The 25,344-nt window shown below is 40.2% G+C and overlaps 1 protein-coding gene across 1 annotated transcript in view; it reads left to right on the forward strand.

The window, feature by feature from the left end:
• The first annotated feature begins 255 nt into the window (after positions 1-255).
• The window catches only part of EBF2 (EBF transcription factor 2), a 144,527-nt gene continuing 119,438 nt past the window's right edge, over positions 256-25,344 (forward strand). The window contains exons 1-6 of the mRNA XM_076358877.1: positions 256-768; positions 3,360-3,516; positions 4,532-4,595; positions 4,894-4,949; positions 5,328-5,401; positions 11,957-12,025. Coding sequence (XP_076214992.1) covers positions 638-768; positions 3,360-3,516; positions 4,532-4,595; positions 4,894-4,949; positions 5,328-5,401; positions 11,957-12,025 — 551 coding nt within the window. The 5' untranslated portion in view covers positions 256-637. The remainder of the gene's footprint in view (positions 769-3,359; positions 3,517-4,531; positions 4,596-4,893; positions 4,950-5,327; positions 5,402-11,956; positions 12,026-25,344) is intronic.

A 25,344-nucleotide genomic window follows, 5' to 3' on the forward strand; every position in this document is an offset into this window, starting at 1 on the left:
GCCGGGAGCTGAGGCAAACGCACAGGGGCTGCAGGGTTGCCCGCAGCCCTCCAATCGGGTGAGGCTATGCAAATAGAACCCCTTATTTGGGAGCAGGCGCCTCCCCCTTCCCGGTATGTTTCCTCCCGTTGCTGTAACCCATTCATGGTGACCAGTTTGGGAAGGATCGTCTCTTCCCGGGCGTAGTGTGTAATCAGACTCTCTTTAGCTCCATTTCTTCCTTTCTTTTACAATTTACCCCGCTTCTTTTTTTTTTTTTTTTTTTTTTCCTCCCCTGGATTAGGCAGCAATCAATCCTTCTCCCTGTGTCTGTTGAGAAACAGGTGATCCTTGTTAACAGCGATCAGTTTCTGGATGCCGTTTCCTCTCCTGCGTTTGAAGGATGATGATACCAGGCAAGACTGAATCAGCGTAACTTTTACTTTGCAAGAGGAAAAACTTTTTTCCCTATTTGAAGGCATTAAAAACACGTAGCGTTTAAAAGCAGAAGTTGGTTTTAAAGCTGAACTTCTCCACTTTCCTGGGATTTGTGTGTGTCAATTTCAAAGGCTGCGTCTTTTTTTTTTTTTTTTTTTCTTCTTTTCTCCTCCCTTATCCCCCAAAAGGAAACTGTTGCTAGTTGGAATAGACTTTTTAAATGTTTGGGATTCAAGATACTTTAGGAAGAGGACCAATTCTGAAAGATAAATCTCTAGGTTCTGAAATGGATTCCGTCAGGTCCTGGGTCAGAAACGTTGGGGTTGTGGATGCAAACGTAGCAGCACAAAGGTAACCGTGGCTATTTCTCCCCCACTCTTCCCCCGCTTTTTTTTTTTTTTTTTTTAAAGCAAGCCTTTTCTTTACTCCCTGTTGTTGTTCGCATTTGATACTAAATTTATTTTCTCCCTTTCTGTCCCCCTCCCTCCTCCCGGTCTCCTCTAGTCAGTGAAAATTCAAGGTAGTACAGCTAGAGTTAGGGAGAAGGGCTCCAAAATCGGAGAGCATCAAGAGTCCTAAAATCCAGTGCGGGGATCAGATGACAGAGAGATCGGATCATTCTTTCTTTTTCTGCAAGGGAGGTGGGGGGGTGGACGGGGGGTGGACTGGTCGTACCTAGCGATACAAACTACTCCTTCCCGCTTTCTGGGCCAGACAACCGAATAGGAGTGGACCAAGTTAGAATTAACTTAAATGTAGATCTCCCCCCCCCCCCCCCCCCCCCCCCCCGGCCCATTTTGTTTTACTTAATTCAAGTGGCTGTGTAGCTACCGTAGGCATTGGGGAAATCTTAACCCGTGGATTCAAGGCTGTTAGCTGACTAAAACAAGCAAGCAGTGAGCAAAGCGTGGTTTCGAGTAGGAAGGGGAGTTTGCAGGAAGGGAAGACGTGCCGGCGGTTTGGCAGTGCCGCGGCTGCAGCGCGGAGCCCGGAGCCCGCAGGCTTCCTGCGCTGCCCACCTTCAAACCTCACGCTTGCTCGTGTGTAGCACCTGCCTGCGTGTGCGAAAGGTCTCTGCTGATGGGAAACGCTAGTAAACACACCGAACTGGGGGCTTGTCTGTTTGTTTTATACTTGTTTGGGCAGGGTAGCTTCCCCCCCATTTATTTTCTCTTCCCAGCCAAGTCGGCACAGGACCGTTATTCCAGTGTCTTCCCGTTAGGGGTAAGACGATGAAAAAGCCTTTTAGGTAAAATACTCCCCCCCCCCCCCCCCCCCCGCTCTCTGGATAACTTTTTAAAAAAAAGAAAAAAAAAGTAGTAGCGTTCGGGAAGGCTAAATTGGTCCCGGGAATAAGTTGGGGTTTATTTAATATAGAGACAAGGTGAAGGGCAGATGGGACTTCAAATGAAACAGGGACGTTATAGAAATAAGTACATCTATGCCCCCACCCACGGCCTGATCCGTGAGCAAGGTTTTCCAAGCACTATGGGAGGAGTTACCAGAGTTTTATGAATGTCGATAGACGGTTTAATAAATACGATGGGGGGGGGGGGGAGAGGTTTATTCCTGGGGAAACCGAAAGTAAAAGGAAAGGGCTCCTAAGAAGCCTCTAATTCGCGGGAGCGGTGGAGATGCAGTCGCATTGTGCTAGGTGGTGGCATCGCCAGGTTTTTTCAGAGATCCGTAACAAACCAAGAAATCCGAGTTCTTGCATGCAGAGTGAGAGGAAGCCCCAAACTAGGTGCAGTTGTGGCAGATGCGGTGAGTTCACACTGTACCTATTTGGCAATGGAAAACGCAGGGAAACATCTGTAGTTCTCCGAGGGAGTCAAATACTTTGGCCAGTGCAGTGGAGCTATTTTGGGGACTGAAAACCGAAGCTGTTCTGACTCCTAATTTGTCTGACAGATAGACTTAATCTGTCTATTAAGTAATATGGAGGTGCTCATGTGCACTTATTTTCTCTGCAGTAGGTAGAAATCAGCATTAGGGAGAGGGAGCTACAACTAATTTCATTAAGAAATGTAGCTGCAGTTTTTGTGGATACGCAAGAGCGTTTGAATCGTTCCAAGCCGGGAAATGTGTGGGAAACATCACCACGTTTTCTGCAGTCAGAGACAAGATTTGGGCTAGAGCTAGTTAACCTGTATCTAAACTCTTTCAATTTAGATCAGAAATTGAAAATGCAGGCATCGGTTCAAATAGGTCAGTGACTAAAGACTACATTGACAAACTTCGCCACTGAGGAAAGTGGATGCTGTGCTTGAACCTAGTTGTCTTTTACCTAAAACGTAGGTGCCCTGAAGTTGACAGTCCGCTTGTAGGAAATGTTTTAAGGTCGCTTGTCTTCTCCTACAGGAAAAGTGAGCGGTGCTGGGATGATGTACAGATAGCACTTCCAGACTCTCTGATATGTTGCATCTACTTCCCACCCTCCGTGTTGCATCCCAGAAATGAGTGTGACAGGAGAGAAGAAAATAGGTAGAGGAGGAAGTAAAACGCTTACTGCATTTAGCAAGAACCGATCTCTTAACATCCGGGGTCTGTAAATTATTCTTGTCCTTAGAGCCTAACTATAAAGACACCGGGGCCAAGCCGAAACGAGCGTTACAGTGACAGCTTCAAACTTCGGCATCGCCCCTTCCCCCCCCGCCCCGGCGCCGTGTTCGGCCGCAGCCGCTTCCAGCCCTCCCTGCCGTCCCGCTCTGAGAGCGGAGCCGCTGTGCGTGCCCGCGGCGATGGGAAAGCGCCAAGGTCGGAGTCGGTGATGACAAGTGACCGCTCGTAACCTAGTGCGGCACTCGCACAAGGTGGACGATTCCCGGCGCTTCTCCGAATGTGTTCTGCCTTTTCTGTTGTTGTTTTGCTGTTACTACTGCACAACCTGGTAATGTCTTTGTCTCTCCCCCCACACCCTATCCTGTATGTTTCCTCCACAGCGGAGTAGCTTTGTCCAGAGCTCACTTTGAAAAGCAGCCACCCTCCAACTTGAGGAAATCCAATTTCTTTCACTTTGTTCTGGCTCTCTACGACAGACAGGGGCAGCCCGTGGAAATAGAGAGGACAGCTTTTGTGGACTTTGTAGAAAATGATAAAGTAAGGCTTGTTATCTTTCTTCTTCCTCTTTTCCTCTCCAAATTTGATCTTTTCTTCTGCCCCGTTGAGCTGCTAACTTTTAATATCTGTTGTCCCTAACAAAATACAACCAGCTCTTGGTCAAGGGTTCAGGTGCTTTGGTAGAGCTGTTGTCCCCTGCGTGCTGCTGTAGTTAAAAAGGCTTGCGAGCCTCTGCTGTATCGGGAATACAATGGGAATTTCATACACCCACTAAAAATAGAATAAAAAAATTAATGGGGGACAAGTGTGCTTTTTTTTTTTTTTTGTACCTACCAGATCTGCCAAGTTTTATTAGTACCCTAACAGAAGCGGAATCTGACCTGTAATATGTCATATTATCTGTTGAGCTTGATTATATGTATTATCTTAACACTCTAAAGTCCATGGCAGGACTTGAAAAGCATTTGCTTTTGGATTTTAAATCTATGTGTTGACCACTTCACGTTGTTTTTAGAATTATTATTTTCTTAGTCATGGACAAGATTTTTTTAAATTATGAAGGATGCTCATAAATAATTATCTTCTAGGATATTACAGTAAAAAAACATGCAAGAAACATCCCCGTAACACAACCTTCAGGAAGTAAATATCAATTTATTTGCTATATGTGACTCAAAATAACACTACTGCAAAGTAATGAACACATTAAAAACAAAACCCACTGAGCTTTCCCATGATCAATCTGCTTTATATTAACTGACTTGAGATGTAAAAATTCATCTCAGTGTATTGCCTTGAAAAAGTTGAGAGCATAATAGCAAATAAGAGAGGAAAAGAAGTTCTTGAACTCCTACAGGAAAAGATGTCAGCAGTATTTTGTAGTTTGTCCTGGGTCATTCGGAAGGTTAATATATCCCAATCAGTGGATTCACCTCTCAGAATTTTAATGAACTTTTGTTGTCACTTCCATCATGATTATCAGCTTTTGCATTTTAAATGTGCCAAGTGTAAGTTCTGGAAGATTTTTTTTTTTTTTTTAAATTCTCTCTTTCAGGAGCAAGGCAATGAAAAGACGAACAACGGCACGCATTACAAACTCCAACTCCTTTATAGCAATGGTGAGTCCCCTTTCCAGTCACCTTCTGTAGGTTGTACAGTGAGGCAAGGTTTGTAGGTGCTGTCACTGTCACTTCTAAAATACACAGAAATTCCCTTGCATGATGCCCCTTCAGTGTAGGGATGGGCTCTGAAGTTTACCTGGTGTGGATGGGCTTGGGAAACACGCTGGAGGAAACAAAACTAAATGGTCTTTCTGAGGATGTTTAATAATAACAAAACCACTAAATGGTTTTGTTCTGATGTTTAGGGAAAGATGCATGTAACAGCATTACTTATTACTCTTCTCTCTTGCTCTAGGTGTCAGGACTGAACAGGATCTGTATGTTAGACTCATCGATTCAGTCACTAAGCAGGTGAGCATAGCTAACATGTGCCGTGCTATCCTGTCCTGCCTCATCCTTCCTTTTTTCTTAATGTTGCCCTGCATGTTTTTTCTTCTCTGGTTCATTTTTGTCTCTTCTTCATCTGTATTGCAGACCTTATTTTTGAGGGCAATTGAAAAGTAATGCTCTTAAGTCTCTTTCTTCCTCTACGGATTGTAGGTTTTTATCCACTTTTTATCAATATTTATGTATAAGCTGCTTTCCCTGCTCATAAAGGCTTTGGGGGAAGGTATTTATTTGCAAGCAATGGTGAGCAATGGTAAAAGGCCTTCACCTCAGATCTGAATATTATGACAAATAAGTAACCCCTTGACACTACTGGCTTACGCCTTTTCTTAATTTTTGTAGCCCATAACTTACGAAGGACAGAACAAGAATCCTGAAATGTGCAGAGTTTTGCTTACCCATGAAGTCATGTGCAGGTAAGATGACTTTATTAACGGCATATCATTTTTTAAGTTTGTTTCCATAGATGCCAAAATGGTCTTTCCAATGAAGTTGTAGGTAGGAAGAGTTTGATTTTGTTTGTTTGTTTTGTTGTTGAGTCAGATTCTTTGTGTAGGAAGACTTTCTTTTTACATGTAGATAATATTTGAGTTCCATACAGATATTTGGATTTTTTTGGTGTTTTTTGTTTTGTTGTTGTTGGTTTTGGTTGGGTTTTTTTTTTTTACTGCAAGAGATTTAGCAACCCCAGGTCCACAGTCTGAGCTGCGCTATTTTTGTTTAGACTAGGCCTTTGTATGTGGTGTTTAAATCAAGACTTTTCATATGCTTATTTCTTACAAAATCCCTGTTCACCTCTTGAGAATGAGCAGTTTAACTTACAGATTTTTACCTGGAAACTAAAAGGCGTTCTTCATGTAATTTTCTCTGGTGAAACATTTTAATTTTCTTAATTAAATTATCATCATTAATGTTCTTTAATTTTGCTTATTTCTACCCCAACCAAAAAAGAAACCCCTCAAACCAAAACACAAATCCTTCTTTTCTATACCATGTAAGTAATATTTAGGGGACTTCCACCTTTTAATTAAAAAAGACACTATTTTTAGCATGTAAAGTTATAAATTAGAGGGTAAAATGAGTTGAGGATGTTTTTAATAACATTTGTGTAAGTCTGAAGTTACATGTACCGTATGTATGTACATCATGCTTCCATGGTACATTATTACTTTTCCTGTTCTCGTGTAACTAAATTTTTTTCAATACATATAGCAATGCAAACAGTCAATGTTCTTATATTAAAATGTGTTAAATTGTGCATAGAATGTTCTTTCATAAAATGAAAGGCAAAACCAATCTTGACCTTTATTAAACGCAGTTTGTGATTTATTGTATTAGTGGGAGGGGGTTAAGCTGTTGGACTGAACGTTGCTTCTTTTAATCATAGAATCATTGAGGTTGGAAAAGACCTCTAAGATTCTATGTTGCAGTTTGCTACTTGATTTTTTTTTTTTTTTTTAAAGTAGCCTTTTAAGTTAATATAGTAGTAAGCAGCTTATTTGGACAGATTTCTTGTCAAGGGAAAGTCTCAGTTTCAGTACTTAACAATTACATCAACTATTCCATTACTTTTTAAATATAATGAGAATCAAGTAAATGTATAGCGTTTATCTGTTGTGCTTTGCTCTCATTAAGAAAATGAGCACTGTTACTTTTGACCAACATCCACATACGTATGCACAAACACAGCGTATATCATGTATGAGAGACGCATATGGTGCGCTTTACGAGGACCTGTAGATGTAGTAGCAAAGATCAAAGGTATATATGTTACTTTCTGGCACATCTAGAACTTGCATACATATTTAAATATATATGCTAACCATATTGTTGAAAGTCTTCACTATAACTAGGTGAACATTAGAGAAGAAAAATCTTTGTGTTGCTATGCAGTTGGGTCCTGGTTTGTGGTAACAAAATAACAGCGTACTTAATCTTTCTCCACTCTTCCTTTATAGAGTGCAGTTCTATTTTAGAAGTTAAAATATTTCCACAAACACCAGCACCTTCCCATCCAAATGTACTTCTTTAAAATAAAATTAATTTGGCTTTTTCCCCTGCTTCCTCTCCATGCCTTTATAGTATCAGATGCTCTGTTCAGCTTTTATATACCTGGCCTCCACTGATGCCTGTAAACATATTTTGTGCTTGATTTAAGGTAGCGTTCTACAAATGTAAACCGTTACTCCGATTATACTGAGCTCTCCTGCTTCATAGATTAGCCAAGGAAGAATTACAACTCAGGGACGTCCTTTCCATGTAAAACACAGATTAGTGAATGAAATCAAAAGCACTCTGTAACCTAATCAAGACATTTGATTTTAAATGTCGTGTTTTTCTAAAGTATCTCTGAACAGGATGCTGCGTATTCTGAAGAGGCATTACACATATCACTTTGAATAATGCCAAGGGAACGGATCCAACTCTAGTTAAACTTGACATTTTATTTTATTTCTTTTAAGTACAATAATCAAATCTTCCTCATTGTGTGCTGCTTAAGTGGCAGCATCAATTTTTAAAGCCCCTAGTTTAGTTTGCATTAGTAACAGTATATAAAAATTTAATGCACTGTACCCACTCTGCTGTCCAAATTGATGCTTACTGTTTTTAAAAAGAAGGGTCTGCCTGTCTTTCTGCTCCTCTTCTTCCGATTCTTGCTAGTTGAAAGTAGGTGCTTTTTTGGTATTTTTTTGTATGTAATCACACACGCAGATATTCTTGCTGTGTAGAGACAAGTGCATCCAAAACTCCGCATCTTCCACTCAGACAGTGACAGATGCATACTTAGCAGGAAAGTTGTCTAAATATTGATACGGCTACAACAATCTGTCATACCAATTGAAAGTTAACTCTCAACTCTCAATAATTAGTGCTTTCAGTGAGAGGCTCTGTTTATTTATTAGCAGATCTGAAATTTTTCATTTGGGTTATTGCGGCCTAATGGGAACTGTTCCTATTAGGTGGGTCTATCTTAAATACATAGTCTTTCCCCCCAGTGGTTGGAAATCAAGGTAAACAGTCTCCTCTCCTGGAATAACTTTTTTCTCCTCTTTTTCTTCCAATTATCGACTAAGAGGAAACTAGTTGTTATGCTGCTGCCAGCAACCCCCCATGCCCTCAATGCTCAGAGGGTTAAAAGGTGGTATAATTTGAACAGAAGTAGTCTCAGGGCCTACAGCTGGCTAATAACAGAGTTGTATTGAGTGCAAGCAAGCCCCACAGCTGTGACTTTCGCCACAAGGCTCAGACTAGACAGGAGCTCTAATCAGCTGGGCCAGGCGGCCACTGGGGCCTGTGTCTTTATCGGCCAGATGGTGTGAATTTAGACACTTTTGTTATGCAATTGCAGGGAGGAGTTGGAGAGAAGAAAACAAAACAAAGGCCACCATGCTGTGAGCTTATTTGAGTTTGAAATTAGAGACAGATTTTTTTTTTTTTTTTTTTTGGTGGGGGGGTGAGGGGAGGGAAGTTGAGGGCTGAATTTTAAAACCATTTTAGTCAAGTGTGAGGAGGGAAAGGATGCAAGTTTGCCTTTGACATGAGCCTTCTGGAGTATTCAGTTTGTAGATCTGGTGTTGTCTGTGGTAGCTTTTTGTTTTCTGTTTGTTTTTAGTTTTTTTTTCAGAACTGTTCATAATGTAAACCATTATTTTTCCCATGTAGATCTAGTTAGAGGGGAAAGTATAATAAGAAAAGGTGTAGAAAATAGAAGTCTTAGGCCTTGGTATTCTTGTTTTAAGCAAATGAGCATCTCTAAAGGTATGTTCCTAGCACAACATTGTAGCAGAAGTGTAAATGTTGGTGAAGTCATGCCAATAATTTGCTTTAAGAGAATATTGTAGGCTTGATCCTGGGCCACCAGAGTTTGGGATTTTTGCCATTGACATAAATTGGAACAAGTCAATTCTATTACAGACAGCACTTGTAAAACAAACCCAGTGGAAATGTTAGTGTTTGGATACTGTGAAGAAATACCTGGAGACAGGGATTTAAAGATTTGAGAGGTACTTTTGCTAAAACGCTGGGCTGAAACATTCTCAGTCTTTAAAAGCACTCCGATTTACTAGTGAACTAGTCATTCACTGGAAGTGAGTGACTGTTTTCCCTAATCGACATTTTTTCATATATGTTTGGGCTCAAAAAGTATTATGGTCAAAGGGAAAAAAATCTAGCGCTGTAACAAAAATCTGTTACCCGAGTGTGATATTTGTAAAATATTTGGAGAACTTCAGCTGTAACCCGAAGTTTTAGGAGGAAAATTTTTAAGTATTACAAAGGTAAAGTTCTTTACTGTGATAATTGTACAAACTAAAATAAAACAAGATGCGCTTATTTCAGAACCTAGCCACGTTGTACTCCAATCTCGCATAATTCATTCTAAAATACTTACTATGCCAAGAAATGGCAACCTCTCTGGGAGGAGTATACGAGCTGATGAGGTGTGATGGAGGTGCTGCTAGTGTGTTCTGCTTGAACGTTACTGTTGTGTAGCGCAATCAGAAATATTTTTTATGACCATCTGCATAAGTTACACAACTAAAGGATATCTCATTTAGTATTATTGCAAAGAGAGGAAATGACTGCTGTTTTAGCTAGATGTAAAAAAAAAAAAAGCAACCCAACAACAAAACACTACAAAACTATTTTAAAAATTGAGTTCCTTTTGTTGTTTTATTATAGCGGCATGTAAACCAGCAATGTAAACCATTTATTCCTAGTGTTATTTCCAATGCATTGTTATATTGGACATGTCAGAAATACATGCCAAATTTATATTCTGTTGAGTGAGGGGTTTTGGCTTTTTTTTTTTCCTTTAGAAAATATCTCGCATCTTGGCTTTTAGTACAAAAATATGCAATTCTTTATAAACAATCATTAGGCAGTGAAATGCATAAAAGATGCACTTAAAACAAAGTTGGGAGAAGGAGGGAGTGAGGATATTCTTAGCTAGCGTGAATTACCATAGCTTCACTGAAGTCGATGGAGCTATGACAATTTACAGCAACTAGAGGGTCTGCCCCAGGGATTTTTAAATATTTAGTGTATCCTTTTATTTTAAAAGGACTAGCATCGATGAATAAGTGCAGGTTTGAGGAAAAGGGAATGTAGAAACGTTGAAACAGTTAGAGCTGCTATTCAAATAGATCTGCTAGTTGTATCTCATCTTGCTGGGCAATTTCAGCTTGCAAGTGGGAAGTTCCTGGCACACACTGTAACTTAAGGAGAAAACGCATGCATTTGAAATTTTTCATATCTGAAAGAGGTTTTTTGTCTAAATGCTTATTTTAGGTATTTATAATTGAATATTAGGCAGTGCAAGAAAAAAAGCTACTCTTTCATATTTTGTACTGCCTTCAGTGAATTCAGCATTTTATTTAATTTTTTTAAATTCCTCTGCTTGGAATTGCTCCCCAGTTGGAAAACCATGGAATTCAGACTGACTTGAGAATTTTGCAAATGTCTTCAGCACCTATTATACCACTGTGCAAAAACCTAAATGATTTCTTGATTCCCTATGTATAAATTTGAACAACCTCAGCAGAATGTGAAAAACATAACTTGGAAAGGCATTTGTGTAACTTAAGGCAGAATCTGATCTGGTGACTTCTGAGGCATATGGGACTTCTGATATAGTCTACTTAAAGTTTTGGATGCCTCCATCCTCCCCCTCCATGTTAGCTTTGGTTGGAACAAACTATCTGAGCATCAAGACAGCTTAAATCTTCTAACAGACTTCTGTGTTGCTACCAATTTTTAAAATTGAGAATTTCAGAACAAGGACTGTTTAAAGTCTGTTAAGCTTTTGGTACTCAGCTGGCGTATATGCAAGGGGCATCACCCATGTCAATGAGTATATCAGTGGAAATCAAATAACGACCTGTCGATTCTTTTTTCTTTTTTTTTTAAATTATTATTAAAAATGGGAAAAGGAAATGCAGTGGTTCTGTTCTTCTTTCCTGAAGAAAGTTTAATTTGCTGGGAGTGAAGAACATCAAGTAGTTCCTGAGTGTAGGTTGTGTTCTTCTGTATCATCTCCTGATATACCTGTATATATATGTATACATCCGTGCATGCGTGCACACATACATATATACACACACAGAGTCGTCTTTGCGTATGTGTGCGTGCACACATGCATAGATGTGGACATAACACGGATATCATTCTGCAATATGAACCTTACTGCAAGCTCCTGAGGGCAACAGCATTATCTCACATTTTCTTACCAAGTCAGATAAATATATTTATTTTGTGTTGTGAGCTCATCAGAGAGAGTTCTGATTTCCATACAATCATGTTGGTGGCCACACAATATAAAATGTGTATAAATACATGCTTAATCTTAACGGCTTATCGTCACTAAAACAATTGCAAAGGAATTTACAGATGAAATGCCAACCTGAGAAAATATCTCTTCAGATCCTTAGTAGGATTTAAGTATGTTCAGTTTCTGTTTTTTTCATTGGTGCTACTATAGCATTGAAGTTTTCTGTGGATGTGTGAAACATAGGGGTTGCTAGATATTTAATAATCAACAAATCAGTTATTAGAATATAACAAATCAATAGGTTGCTTATAGTCAGTTCTAACACCTTTTGATGGACTTTTAACCATACATAACACATGATACTCATGCCTGTAATGTCATTATGACATCTGCTAATCATTTATTAAGCCTTTATAAATAGCGCCTTAGTCTAAAGTGTGACCATATTGCTGTTCACTTTTGGCTGGGAATTTCAAAAAAGGCTGCGGGGAGCCAAGTGGAAACTCCAGCTGGAATCAACCAGGATTTGGGCACCCAATTCCCTTAGTTCTTCTCCCTTCCGGAAAGCCTAGCCAAAATTTTCTCAGTCACTTTTCTAGGCATATATTGAGTCCTGAAGGTTTGCAGACAAGACTTTTAGCTGGTTGCTTTGCTATCAACTGTCCCAGTAATTCTTTAATTTTGGTTTTCTTTCTCTTTCTAGTCGGTGCTGTGAGAAGAAAAGTTGCGGCAACAGAAATGAGACTCCGTCTGACCCCGTGATCATTGACAGGTAGGAAGCAAATCCTCATTTTCCCACAAAAGCAACGCCAAATTGTTGTGTATGCTTTGAGGTGGCTGATGATCTTTCTTGATGGTTATCTGTCAGTGTCTGCCAGTTGGGGATGTCTGTGCTTCGTGATTCTTTAGAAAAATGCCAGCCTAAGAGCTGGTTAGCTTTAGTCCATCTGGGCTTGCATTGACAAAATTGTTGATGTTTATTTTGTAAATTAAGTTCTCTGTGTATCATTTTCATTGTGACCAAATATTCCATGTATGTATCTGGAATATTTTCTGTTCACGCGGGATATGATCCAACTGGATTACTGAGACAGATAAAGCTTTGAGCAACCTGGCAGCTTCAATAATATTCTTTAACAAAATAACAGTATTTTTGTAGAAATGTGGGGAGGAAGGAAAGGGTAAAAGCAGAAGTGCAACATGCTAGGTAGGATTAAAACTGACAGTTTGTGGATTGTGAGCAATTTTATGTAAAACAGCAGCTTCATATATTACTCAGTTCCAGATCTAGGTCTAGGTTCTGCTTGCCAGTTTCTAGGTAAATAACATAAGTGGGGACAGCAGCAGTTCGTTAAATCATGAACTGGCACATTAAAAATTGTGAGTATTTGTGGAGACTTCGAAAACTAGCGTGTGGAACTCACTGACTCGGAGTGTTGTTTGAGATGTGGAGTTCAGCAAGATTCAAAAACGAAAAATAAGAAGACAGAGCTGTTTCAAAAAGAAGTACACAACCAAGATCTCCAGAAGGAGAACAGTAAATAAGGAAAAGTCAGGAAGAAACCTTCCCCCCCGCCCCCCATTATTCTATAGTAACTGTTTAAAGAGTTTCTTTTCCCTGAAGCAGCTGGTACAAGGGCCCAGTGGAGAGCTGATGCTGAAGTGGATTGATTGTGGATTCAGTTTTTATGTCTCTGTGTCTGGCATGTTCTATTTACATTCTAATAAGCAATATTTGTCATAGTATTTCTTGTGAATTTTGTTTTGGCATTCAGAATGGTCAAGCTGGTTTGAATAAAGATCTACAATTATTTCCTTCATTTTTTTCATCACAGAGTTAATCTAAATAATTTTGGAACTTCGACGATGTGATGGGATTCTTCCACTCCCTTTACCCCATGGTTTTCCCTTTTAATATTGTACTTACAGTTGTGGTTGGGGCCGAAGTTGGAAATTCCAGCAAACTGGCTGTTTGTGTGGGTGTGAGGGGCAGTTTCCTGACTAGAAGCAGAGGTCCTAGATATGCCATCTTGACCTTTTCTATGAAAATTCTAGCTTATTTTTGGCTGTGTTGATGTTTGGTATGAATCTGCATTTGGGAGCTTTCCAATCTGAAGTCTGAATTTTCTGAAACTTGCCTGACTGATGGAGAAGCAGCATGACATAAGGCAGTGTATTAGCCTATGAGTCAAGACCATGAAGGGGGTAGTTCCTACCACTAACTGTATTTGTCATCTTGAGCAAGCTGTCCATTCTTACGCAAAATGAAGATTCTGATGCTTGCTGTGGGGATTTGAGATTTGTTGATGTAAAATGCAGTGGAAGTGAAACTATTAGAAAGAACAGGGTTATTCTTTTTAACAACTGTGTGTAAAATACGCCTCACAAGTCATCTGCATGGTCAAGGAGTCCTAAGCTTTCCTAACTTGCTCTAAGCCTAGAACTTCTATTCGTAACTCCCCTGCTAACAGCAATAGGCATTCTGCCTATAGGTATTCTGTTTGTGTAGAAGCATCCTCTAGGTTCAGTCTGGCAGTTTCTTGTTGAGTGTCAGTTCTTCCCTTTCATCTGTGTGTGTGTGTCTCAAAATTGCAAGTGAAATCTGGAGTTCAGTAGGGGTAATAATAAGGCAGATGAGAGAAATAAGGGGTACAGCCCGATAAAGCTGTTGTCACTTGGTTTTTAAAGGCAGTCACTAAATCAGATTTAGGCCACAGAGGAAAGAAATGATTACCAATCTGCACTGCTGTCTGGAGGTGGCATGGTTTAATGAACAGCGTGGTGAATAGAAGCTAAACTTGAAGCTAAATCTTTTTTCTTGTTCTACCGCTAATTAGTAGTGCAGCATCTAGCAAATGACTCCCTCTTCTGTGCAGTTATTTCTATTCCACCATTTTACCCAGTTAAACAAGGTTTGAGGAGTAAGGAATAATCCTTTGTACTACATCTTAATCAACAACATGTAATGCAAATATAACAACAAAGTTATGCTGTACATGTCTGTGCACAGAAGAATTCATTGTCTAGTCTGTCATCCTCAGACATTTCCACAGCAGTAAGTACAACTACTTAGGAGTTTAACTAAACAGTCCGCTCTCCCAAGCTACATTCAATGGGGCTAATCTTTCTGTCTTTCAAACAAGCAGAAAACTCTGCTGGAGAGTCATGTCTGTTCTGAACTAGCTTGGGAATCTGGGCAGCAGTGTTCTTATTTATTTAGGGGGTCTTTATATGGCTTCTTTAGAAGAAAACATCTATGCTTAAGAACTTGGTAGCAAGTGGAATATAATTTCTGAAATGCAGCTTGTAACCATCTGCAATAATGCAGGACAATAAATATGGTAAGATTTTCGGTTCAGTGTTGGCTTCATGGTGGTTTTTTTCTCAGTTCAAAATGAACTACAGGTTTTCTTTAAAAACAAATAATAATTGGAATGAAGGTGTGTTTTCATGGCTTGAAATGATAGGTAAATGTAAAAAATTTTCACGTGACAATGACATGCTACATTCTAGCATGTCTCTAGAGAAGTTGGGGGGGGGAAGTAAAACAGAAAGAGAAGGGATTACAAAAATACATTTGTGTTATGCAGAGCCATGTCTAAACAGTGCATGTGAAGTGAAACAGGACTAGAGCTTTGCATTTAGAATAGAAGGAAAATGGAGGCCAGAGAAGAACTTTGTTGTCTGAAGGTGCTAGGTTCTCCCTTTGAGCCTAGGTTAATTAATATGCATTGCTCCTGCCACAAAAGTGTGTGAGACAATTGTGGCTGGCACTCAGGAGCTGCCAGCTGCATTGTAATGCCAGCTGTGTGTGTGGACCTACATGGTTAAAACATGGTTTGATTGTACAGCATAGAAAAGACCAACATCTTTCAAAGCTGTAGTAGGTGACTGTCATAAGGTGTGAGAGCAGAGATGGAACCCAGTTTTAGGTTGAGCTGTGTATGGCTTAGGTCTAGCAAGTTCTGTGTTTGATTTGCAATTCCCACAAAGGCAGTGGCCTACTCAAGTAGAAAGGATTCGGGAGGGCACCATGTTACTAATCTCTAAACCGCTTTACTGTACGAGCAACCCGTGCATGGCAAGCAGGTTCCCTCAACAGCAAAAGAGCTGCAAGGTAGAGGGGTTTAGAGTCCAAGATGAAGCAAGCTCTGTATGGTACTCAGAGGAATACTCTTATCGTGAGTGGGCACAGGTTAAATTAATTACTTTGGGTACCTCTAAGGGTGGTGAAAAAGCAAGGAGAGGCATTGCTGCTGGGTAGAGATACACACTGATATCTGTGCTACTGCAACTTTATTGTTTATTGTTTTTCTTTTTTGCCTGAGCTAACTAAGTGGCTGCATCTGGTATGCCTGTCTGTGCTATGACTGCACACTTCTGACCATGCTATAGATGCATCCTACAAACCTCACGAGACTAATGAAGCATTCACATTGGTTCAGGTTATAACCTGCCATCCAATGTTGCACTGAGCTTAAACATGCACCAAATTTAGCTGAGTTCAGGGACTACTAACTTGCTGCAAATGAACATAACTCCATCAGCAGTGTTTTCCCCTTTATTTGTTTCTCTCCCTGCTTCCTTGCTTTTTATGCTTCCAGAGACTGATGCTTAGACTATTGTGTTGGTTTACCTATTTATTGCTGTAGGGAGGCACAATTCATTGGTGGTTGCCAAATCATGGAAACTTGTATCCCTGTTTAAAAAGGAAGAAATAGTTCAGTGGGAAAAAAATGTCAGCCATGTTGTTGTTGTTGGGTTTTTTCTTCTTCTTGAATGAATTCCAAAAGTTCTTACGCTGAATAAAACATTTCTGCTGTGACCTTTGCTCTGGGGACTAGATTTAGATCCTAAGGATCTTGTAGTTATTTTTCCGTTCACTCTTGGAAACTAGCACTTTTCTATGTGAAAGGCAGCTTCTTTGCTGAAATTTACTGTGTACCCTCTCCCACCGACAAATATCTGTAGGATACATTAGAATATTTAGGTTCCTGCAATGTTCTGAGTCAGAATTCCACTGTAACTCAGATCAGAATCTGACTTCAGAATGCTGCCTCTGTTGTAACAGTAATGATAGAGCTCAAATCCTGCAATGCTGCTATTGAAGGCATCAAAAAGCAGAAACAGACAACTCCGCTGGAGCATAGGACTGAAAGGACCACCTGAACATATACGGGAGATTACATGATAGATGTTTAGTCCAGAAGCATTTGCAAAATATGCACTCCAAGTTTTTTAGACAACACAAGCCACGGTCACTTCTCAAAATGCTAGAGCAAGCTTTGACTTTGCTTAAAAGATCAAAATTCATCAGAGCTGAATTGGTTCTAGTGTGTTCCCATGGTGGATCATAGCACTGGTGGATTCCCAGTGATCTTAATTTCTTTTTATCCTGTCTTCCTGCATAGTTTTGAAGTTAGTACCTGTGGAATTGGTAGGTTTATGAGGCTTCAGAAATGTAAATGTTTTTTGTTTCTTTTTCTCATGGCTGAAGTGGTGGTTCTTAACATTCCTTGTAGTTCCTAGAAATTAGTGTGAACTTTGCATACTAACATTTCCTTCTTTGTTGAAATCGTAGACAGGGATATGAAGTGGATGGGTTGGGGTGGCTTTCAGATGGAAGGGTGGAAGCTTGTCCTTTTGAAGATGATACTTCCCAAATGAAAGCTGTATTTTGTCATGCCTATATTACAATTATTTAGTTTGCTATCTTTCCCACCCCAGTTATGCAAATAAAAAGAAACTTGGTCTTATGATTAAGATGTTGTGGATTCTGCAAATGAATTTAATTCCTCATTTTACTGCAGATTTTCTCTCTCATTTTAGGTGAGTTGTATAGTTTTGGATATAAATTGCCCATTCATCAAGTGGGAATGATCTTTTTATTTATTTTTTTTTAAATTCTTTGTGTTTCTTGAAGATTTAAGCTCTTTAGAGCAGGTTATTTTGTGCACTTGTTACTCTTAGTGCTTTACCTAGTTTACTAAAGCTGTCATCTAATTGAAGCCTCCAGGGTACTGGGGAAGAACTGAGTGACTTTTTCAGTTGAACAGTTTATTTGCTTTTTTTTTTTCCTTCTAATAAGAGGTAAATAGTCAAAAGAAATTTCTATGTAATTTAAATGAAACATCTTAATTCAATTAAACAATGCAATGCAACTGGCATGGGACAGACTTTTGTTACTACGGGGGAAATTGCTTGGAACACCGCTGCAAAATGTGAGCATAAGCTCTGTGCTGTGTGTAGCTGGCTGTCTTTATGGTTTTGCTGTGTGGAGGCTCTTGAGTCCTCTGCTGTCTTTGAGCTGATGGAATGAGGTCATTTAGCTCAGATGCTTTAAGAATCTGAGATCCTGGGTTCAATTCCTCCTACTGTTAACCTAAACTCTTCCTAATTGTCCTGTAAAGAATCTAATGTGTTTTGTTACCACTTTGTATTTATTGCAGTTGTTACTGGGGCGGTGGCTGTAGTGATGAATGGGATTTGAGTGAACTGCTGGGTTGTGTGGAATATTACCTTGGGTTGAGACATGCACTAACCAGTGGGTGGAGGCATGGGGCCAGATCTGCAGCTGGGTCAGCAGTGCTACATTGACTTGCACCAGCTGAGCACTTGGCACAGTGGTTTCAGTAGGTAGTGAACTACAATACTGGTCAGCTGACACATGCTGTAAATGTTTAAGCTTTTATTATTATTATTATTTTTAAAGAAAAACCCCAAAGCATGAACGCAGCTGGCACACTTGTTAGCATCTCTATAAAGAAGCAGAAGAGACTGGATTACATTCTTGTGCCATAGGGGTCCATCCCTTCAATGCAGAAATGGGGCGGCACGGATAGAGATTTTCTTCCCTGCTGTTACTCATGCCCTACCTGCTGTATAGATAAACAGAGGACTGAACTCTTCCAGGCTGGCTGGCTGGCACATTTCACAAGCACTAAAACTCTCTTCAGGAAAGACAGCTGTTGCCAGGCTTAAACATTCTGACTATGCCCCTATAGTGTCCATGCTGTGTGTTAAAGTGCTCTGTGTGAGATGTCCACATTAATAGGACTGGGCTTTATGTCGTCTTGTGGTTCGCTCCCCCCCCCCTCCCCCCCCAGTTCCCTCTCCCTAAAAAAGACAAAAGGGCATAGATTACCTTTCATTCTGAAGGATCTAGCTTGAAATAAGTGCAGACTTCTGGCTATCCTGGTTTGGTTGGTTTTTTGTTGGTTTTTTTTTTCCTTTTTCTTCTTCTTTTCTCTTAATCTCAGCTATCTAAAAAAAGGACTTTATCCCTTCAGTCTCCCTTCCAGGCTGATCCCAAAAACCACTGGGTAACACAAGGATATTTCCTAACACTTAGAGGCAGAACAGCATGAACGGAGAGGCCTGGATCAAATTCCCACTGATACTGAGTTGCCCTGTCGCTTTAAACAAGTCACATAACTCCATGCCTCAGTTTCCCTCTTAACGCAAAGTGTTAGCAATTACCTAGCTGTGGAAAGTGGTTTCAGATCCTTGAATAGGAGTGTTTGTTTTTTCATGTTTCTACTGCAAGGAGGATTTAGTCTACATGGCAGAGTTGAATTGTTCTTGTTCTACTCTGTTCTCCATACTCCTTGTAAGCCTGCCAAGGTAGAATAAATGTCTCAAATCTGTTGCTGCTGTGGGGTGAAACTAGGAGCCACAGATAGATGCAGCCCTTCTCAGCTCCCTGCATGCTCCAATCCCCCCTTCCAAGCCTCCAAAACCCACAATGATCTCTTCTCTTGTCCTAGGGAGTCAAAGTCCTTTGTTCACTGCTAAACCCTGCTCTCCCGCAAAGAGCTGCTGTTGTGCCATCTGTCTCTTTATGAATTTTTTAGTAGACTGGATGTTTGTGGGGAGTCAGTAACTTAAAGTGCACTATCCTAGCCATTTGACAAGTGGTTCTCTTAGTGCGTAATTTGTTTGTTTGTTCCCCCCCCCTTAGACAAAAAGAAAATTTCTTTACTAGTTTGCTGTCCAAAGCATCTTGAAATCTTTGATGCGTACAATCACTTAAAGCTTGTAAATGGAGTAAACTGAAGACTAGCTTGTGTCACTTAATCTTTCTTTTTTTAATGTCGACAGACAACAGATTTTCCAGCAAGCTGGTGAGTCAAAAGAAGCTTAAAGATCTCTTTGAGTGTGCTAGAAAAAGGAAGAATGGACTGGTGGTTAAGGAACTAGTTTGAACTGGGAAGTCCTGGGTTCTGCTCCTTTCTCTCCATTGCAGACTCCCTGTATTTTTCTAGCCATTCACATAGTCTCTGTTTAACAGTAAACCAAGTATAAGTGTGTGCTTTTCTAGCTTTCACTGATAACACAAAGATACATATGCTGAAAACTGATGTCTGGAAATACTATGGTGATGTGGCAAACTGTTGCCATTAGGGTGGAGATTGTTTTAGAGTGATTTAAAAAGTTATTCTCCCCCCAGACTGTTAGCTGCTGCTGCCTGGGCTGAAGGTGTTACCGCTTCTGAAACGAAGCAAAAAATAAATTAGTCTCAATCACTGCTGATTTCAAGCACAGATTTATTAGGAAGCTAACAGAACTTGAACCTCATTTCCACTAACTTTTTGTACATGTGTGCTCTTAGCCACGTGCTGTCATTGTGTGACTGTGCAGCCATTTTGTCCTGAGCACCTCACCTAAGCCCTCTGAATGGAGTGCTTGCCCTTTTGGTTATGTTGGAGGGAAAAACGTAATGGGTGGGAATATTAACCAATATTGATTGCTTTAGTTCCACTAAGTCTGTAACTGGAATAGTTAGCACATGTTCTGGTTTCAGAACTGCAAGGGGAGCATGGTTAAGTCCGAGCAAGGATGTATTATATAATTTAAAGAAATAAAATCTGACTATTGCTACTACTGCCTGGAAGCCTTAAGAAAATAAGTACAATGAAGACAAGACCCAAAGGATTTTAGCAATTCTGCATAAATCAGATAAGCTTCCATGATGCTTTAGTGCTGTTTGGACAGCAAGCATGGATGAATTCCAATCTTGTTAGGTTAGTTGTGCTTTAGCTGAGATAAAAAACACTGATGGTGCTGGCTGGCTGAATCCTGACTGAGCAATGCAAAGTTTTGAGCAAAGTTCAAACCTAGTGTGGAAGAATCCTTGTCCCCTTCTAAATTGAAGCTTTGCCCCTGCAATAAGGAGAATTTGATCCAGTTTGTGTTGTGTTCTCATAAACAGCAAGTGAGGAGGTTAAATGGCTGCGCAGCCAGCTGATAATAAGGGGTCTCAGAAGGACAGATGAGATAGCAGTGTAAGGAGCCATTAGAATCAATGAGTTTGGTAGTAGTGGAGAGGGGACTAGAATAAAAGTTTCCCATGAACTAAAGCACCTCTGGGAATAGAAGCTGAGGGTAAATTCACTATGCAACCAGCACAAAAGAAATTCCGGGCACATAGAGCAGTAGTGTGTGACATGGGATCTCTACAACTCAACTTTTTGAAAATGGGTCTGTGTTTGCCTGATCCGTCTGCACTCATCATTGAAAATGCCAATATTTCAGAGTATTTGCATCCTAATGAAAGCATCCTCTGTGTATTTATGACCTAAAGTACTCTTCCTTATCACTTTTGCACTCCTCTCGGCCTCTGTCTAGACCTGGTTTTATGGACTTGTCACTTCATCTGCCCTAACCTTTTTTGTTACTGCCTCTTGCTTTCTTTTTGAACCTTTTGTTTCTATCCATCCCTTCCTTGTGTGTTTCTTTCACCATCTGTTTCTGGTGGGATCTCATATATTTTCTACCCTGTAAACATCCCAGGATTTCAGCCTCTCCGAAGCGAGTGCTTCACATCTGAAGAAGGCCTCCCAATTGATGTGTAGTGTTTCCTGCTTTCAGATAGGGTATGAAATAATTTGTCCTGCTTAGAACATCACCCAAAGTCCCTGTAAAATGAAGACAAGGTTGAGATCGAAAGTATAGAACATATATCTGAAACTTCCTTAAGTCAGTTGGAGATAGGCTCGTAATTTTTAAGATTTTTAAGAGCTTACACGACATGCCCAAGATCACATAGGAGAGACAGTTTGACACAGTGAGGGCTGGAATCCAAATCTTGTGTGTTCCAGGCTGGATCATGTAAGCAGGTCCTGGAACAGCATTTACTCTCTGCAAATGTAATTCATATTCCCGTCTTTCTCTCTGATTTGGATCTCTAATGTGCTGCTGTCATCCAACCCGTCTTTCTCTCCCCCCCTCCCCCCCTTTCCTTTCCTCTCCATCTCCTCTTCTCTGCTAATTTTCTTCACAAATAAATGCTTATTTCTCCATGGGCATTCCATTTATGACTCCATGTTTGGTGGCTTTTCCTTCAAGTGGAGTCCATTGAGCTTGTAAATTGTATTGGATCAGTGAGCCTATAATGAGGCTTCTAAGTCCAAACAGTGCAAGTCTGCTGGGATTTTATTGTTCATAAAGCTTCTTCCCTGGGGAGTGATAGAGCCATTAGGTGTGTGCTGTGTTTAATATTTGGTCATGACAGGAAGCAATAATTTTCTATCTTTTACTGTGGCTCCCGAGTTGTTTTTAAGCAGTCAGCTTATTTGAGTCTCAGTGACTGTGAACCCATTAGGCAAAAGGAGTTGCTCTTTCCTACATGGGTTTGTATCTTTCCTACGAAGGCTATTTCAAGAAAATAAAATAAAGTGGCAACTGATTGCCCTATAGTGGCTTTTAATCACTTGCCCCTCTCATGAACTCCCAAGCGCTGTCACACCTGACAGGAGATGGCATAAAGCTGATATCACCAGATGATGGCATTTCTTATGCTGAAAGGATTTTTTTTTTTATTTATTCCAGCAGAGAACAACCACCCAGGCTCCTATTTGTATGGTATGTTATGGGTTTAGGGATTTATCTTGTGCAAATCCACATCAAAACTTCCTTTAGTTTCAGTGGAAGCAAGAGCAAAGTTTTATTCAAGTATTCTGGAAGCAGTTATATATATTTTAGCAGAAAACAATTCAAAAGCAACTAACAAATTTGTGTGCCTCCAAATTTTTTCTGAGGTCCAACTATGAGCCATTTTCAAAAGGTTCCATGTCCAGATGGCACTACATCTAGCAAAAACATTTTCATTGAGATAATTAAAAAAATGAAAATCAGATTTTTAATCTGCACTTAAAATGTATTTTCATGGTGGGACACCCCCCTCCCCCCAAAAAAACCCCAAAAACCCACAACCAAGGACTGGAAAAACAGTTGTCTTTTCCAGAAAAGACTTGCAATTTGGGAAAGAAAACTTTACATTTTTCAACCGGTTTCTTTACAGCCCTTACCCTTGCTCTTTGAAGATCAAGCTATATTATTATTTTAAATTGGGGGTCTAAAGCCACTTGATAATTCTCCAAGTACATATGCACTTTTATTCCTTGAGTGTTTAAAACTGAGCTTTGTCCCACATTTAACCAGTCTATTGTTTTTGAACCAAGTGTTGTCCAACAGTGTTGCATTTTTCCTTAGTACCTTTCAGGAGATGTGTAGAGTAGAAACACCATCTAGGACTGTCAGTCCAGCATCAGCCTGACAGACACCCTGTTTTTCTTACTTGTTCCAGCAGGAAGCTTTCTGTGGGCTGTAGGAAATGGCAGTGCGGTAGTTTACACAGATTCTTCTTCCACTGTTGCACTGCACCCAAGTTACCAAAATAGGGTAGCCTGCAGCTGGGAAGAGGAGTAAAGCTGTTGGTGACAATACAAATGTGTCCATCAGCTTAGACTCTTACAACTATGTATGAAAGTCATTTCACTGCCCGTGAGCAGTTGTTCCCAGGGAAATGAATGCAGTTTGGAGGGAGTTTTATTCAGGGCATAGTGTCTTACCAATCAGTAAGCAGAACTCCAAGGTAAGTTTTTTTGTAAGATGAGTATTTCTCCAAGGGGAAGAGAAATAGACTAGGATGAGAAATTTTAACTGACTTTAGAAAATCTGTAGTCCGATGGCCTCTTTTTGGCCTGTGTTTTTTAAGCTTCTTGTTGCTCTGTTTATTCAAGATCCTTTAGCAAACTCTAGGAATTGTCCTAACCCATTCCTATCTTAGGTTTCCCAATGAAGCAAGATGAAATGAAAAGACTTGAGTTAGAGGAAGCCCATAATGATCAGTGAAATCAGTATGTACAGCTCCTCCTTTTCAGCTCTTCCCCTAAGCCTGCATCGATAAGAAAGAGGTCACATAGAGGAAACTGTAAATTTGGGGCAACAGGCTATACAAAATCAGACTCTGAATTTATAAAGCTGTGGCCTTCAGTGTTCACAGACTGGACTGGGGAGCTGGCCTTCTGTGGTCCTACCTCAGAGGCATACAACTGTTATAAACCTAACACTTTGTATTAACAAAGTATGCTTTAGTGGAAGGGATGGAAATTAGGATGTTTGAAGTCCATTTCTAGCACTTCCCTTCCTGTGGCCTGCAGAGGAACTTGGACAAATCATTTCTCCCTTAACCTACCTTGATGTGCCTTGTTTAATTGCAAGACCTTTGAAATGGGGACTGTTTGGCAAGCAAGATGGGATAAGGGAGGGAGGAGAGTTTTGTCTTGGCTAGGAGCGCTAGGTGATTCTGTAGTACTAATTGTGATGGCAATTTAAACGACATCAATGGTGTCTGTCAACAATAGAAGATGTTTTGAGTATGCTGACAGCTAGTTGAGGCGGAGCAGAGTCAGTCCACATAGGCTGACCTCTCTGAAAAGAACATTCTTGCTCACATGTTTGGACACCGTGATGTCAGTTTAATACACACAGTTAAGCACCCATTAATTTATTTTTGAAAAAGTAGCCCAGTGATTGAGCTGGAAGAGTCTGGGTTATGGAAGCTTTGCAGCTCAAAGCGTCGTAACTTCATACCCACATGGCCTGGGGTGATTAGTGAGTGAAGTGACTCTAGCTTTGCAGCCTGTGGAATGTTGAGCCCTTTTCCCTCTGCTCAGTTTTTTTGCATTAAGGGAGAAAATTCTGCTCCATGGATTTTTCATCCCTTTAAAGAAAAAAAGAGTAGAGTAACTATTCTCATTGGAAACGTGAATCCCAAGCAAACTAAAATGATATCGTCAATTACCACAAATCCTTTCAGGATTCAGGCTCTGTAGCCTGATAGGAAGTTGCTCCTCTGACAGTGTTTCCCTTTTATTCCCAGTGCTTCCCTCAAAGAACTAGTCAACTTTCTCCACGGGATGTGCCATCAGTTCTGCACGCTTCTTATGCTTTCCATTGTTGCTGCTGACTGCACCACCAAGCTGTTTTTTTAGCCTGATTATTGTAGGTGTTCACTTGCTCTAGTTAGGTCTGTTCCTTTGCTCCAGGGGAAAAGTTTTCCACTACCATATTTTCCCGCTGGGTCCTTGTCTTGATCTTTGCAGCTGTGTGCAAGAGGCTTGTATCAGAAAGGAAAGAAATAATTGCCTTGCTGTTATGGCTCTGTACCTGAGAGCTATGCTGCACAAGCATGACTGCACAAGGTACGTTTGCATTAGCCAGATACACACACATTCTTTCTCAAAACGCCAAACCTTAGAGGAAGATCATTGAGTGTTTGAAAAGAGGCGGCATAGGGAGCGTAATTACAGAGGCGTTTAAAGCAGTTGAAAGCCAGTACACAGTGAACAGCTGAAATTAGCTGATGGCATAAAGAAATTAGACTTGAAGCCGAGAGTGTTGATGCCAATACAAATTGGATTTAATTATGTTTGAAGAGATGTAGTTAGGTTTTCTTATGCAACGTTGATAAAAAGCTATTTCAGCAAATGGGTCCCGATTCAGCAAAGCAATTAGCACTTGATATTATTTAGCATCAACATTAAGAAGCATGTACATAAATATTTTGTTGAAACAAAGTCCTGAAAAGAAAAAAGAAACTGCAAAGATTCCCATCTGGGCTTCTGGTTTGTTTCACATTTGCAAACTTTCCTTAAGAAACAACAGTTCTTGAAATTTCCTTTTTTGAAAAGATGAAACTTAGGATTCTCATGTTCACGTGAATCTAAAACAAAGTGCTGTTTTGGATGATCGGTAAAGCTGAAGAGGTCTACCTCCTTCATACATGCCGCTTATCTTATGGATCTA

This window comes from Aptenodytes patagonicus, chromosome 24 (assembly GCF_965638725.1).
Source record: "Aptenodytes patagonicus chromosome 24, bAptPat1.pri.cur, whole genome shotgun sequence".
In the NCBI taxonomy this organism is placed as follows: Eukaryota; Metazoa; Chordata; class Aves; order Sphenisciformes; family Spheniscidae; genus Aptenodytes; species Aptenodytes patagonicus.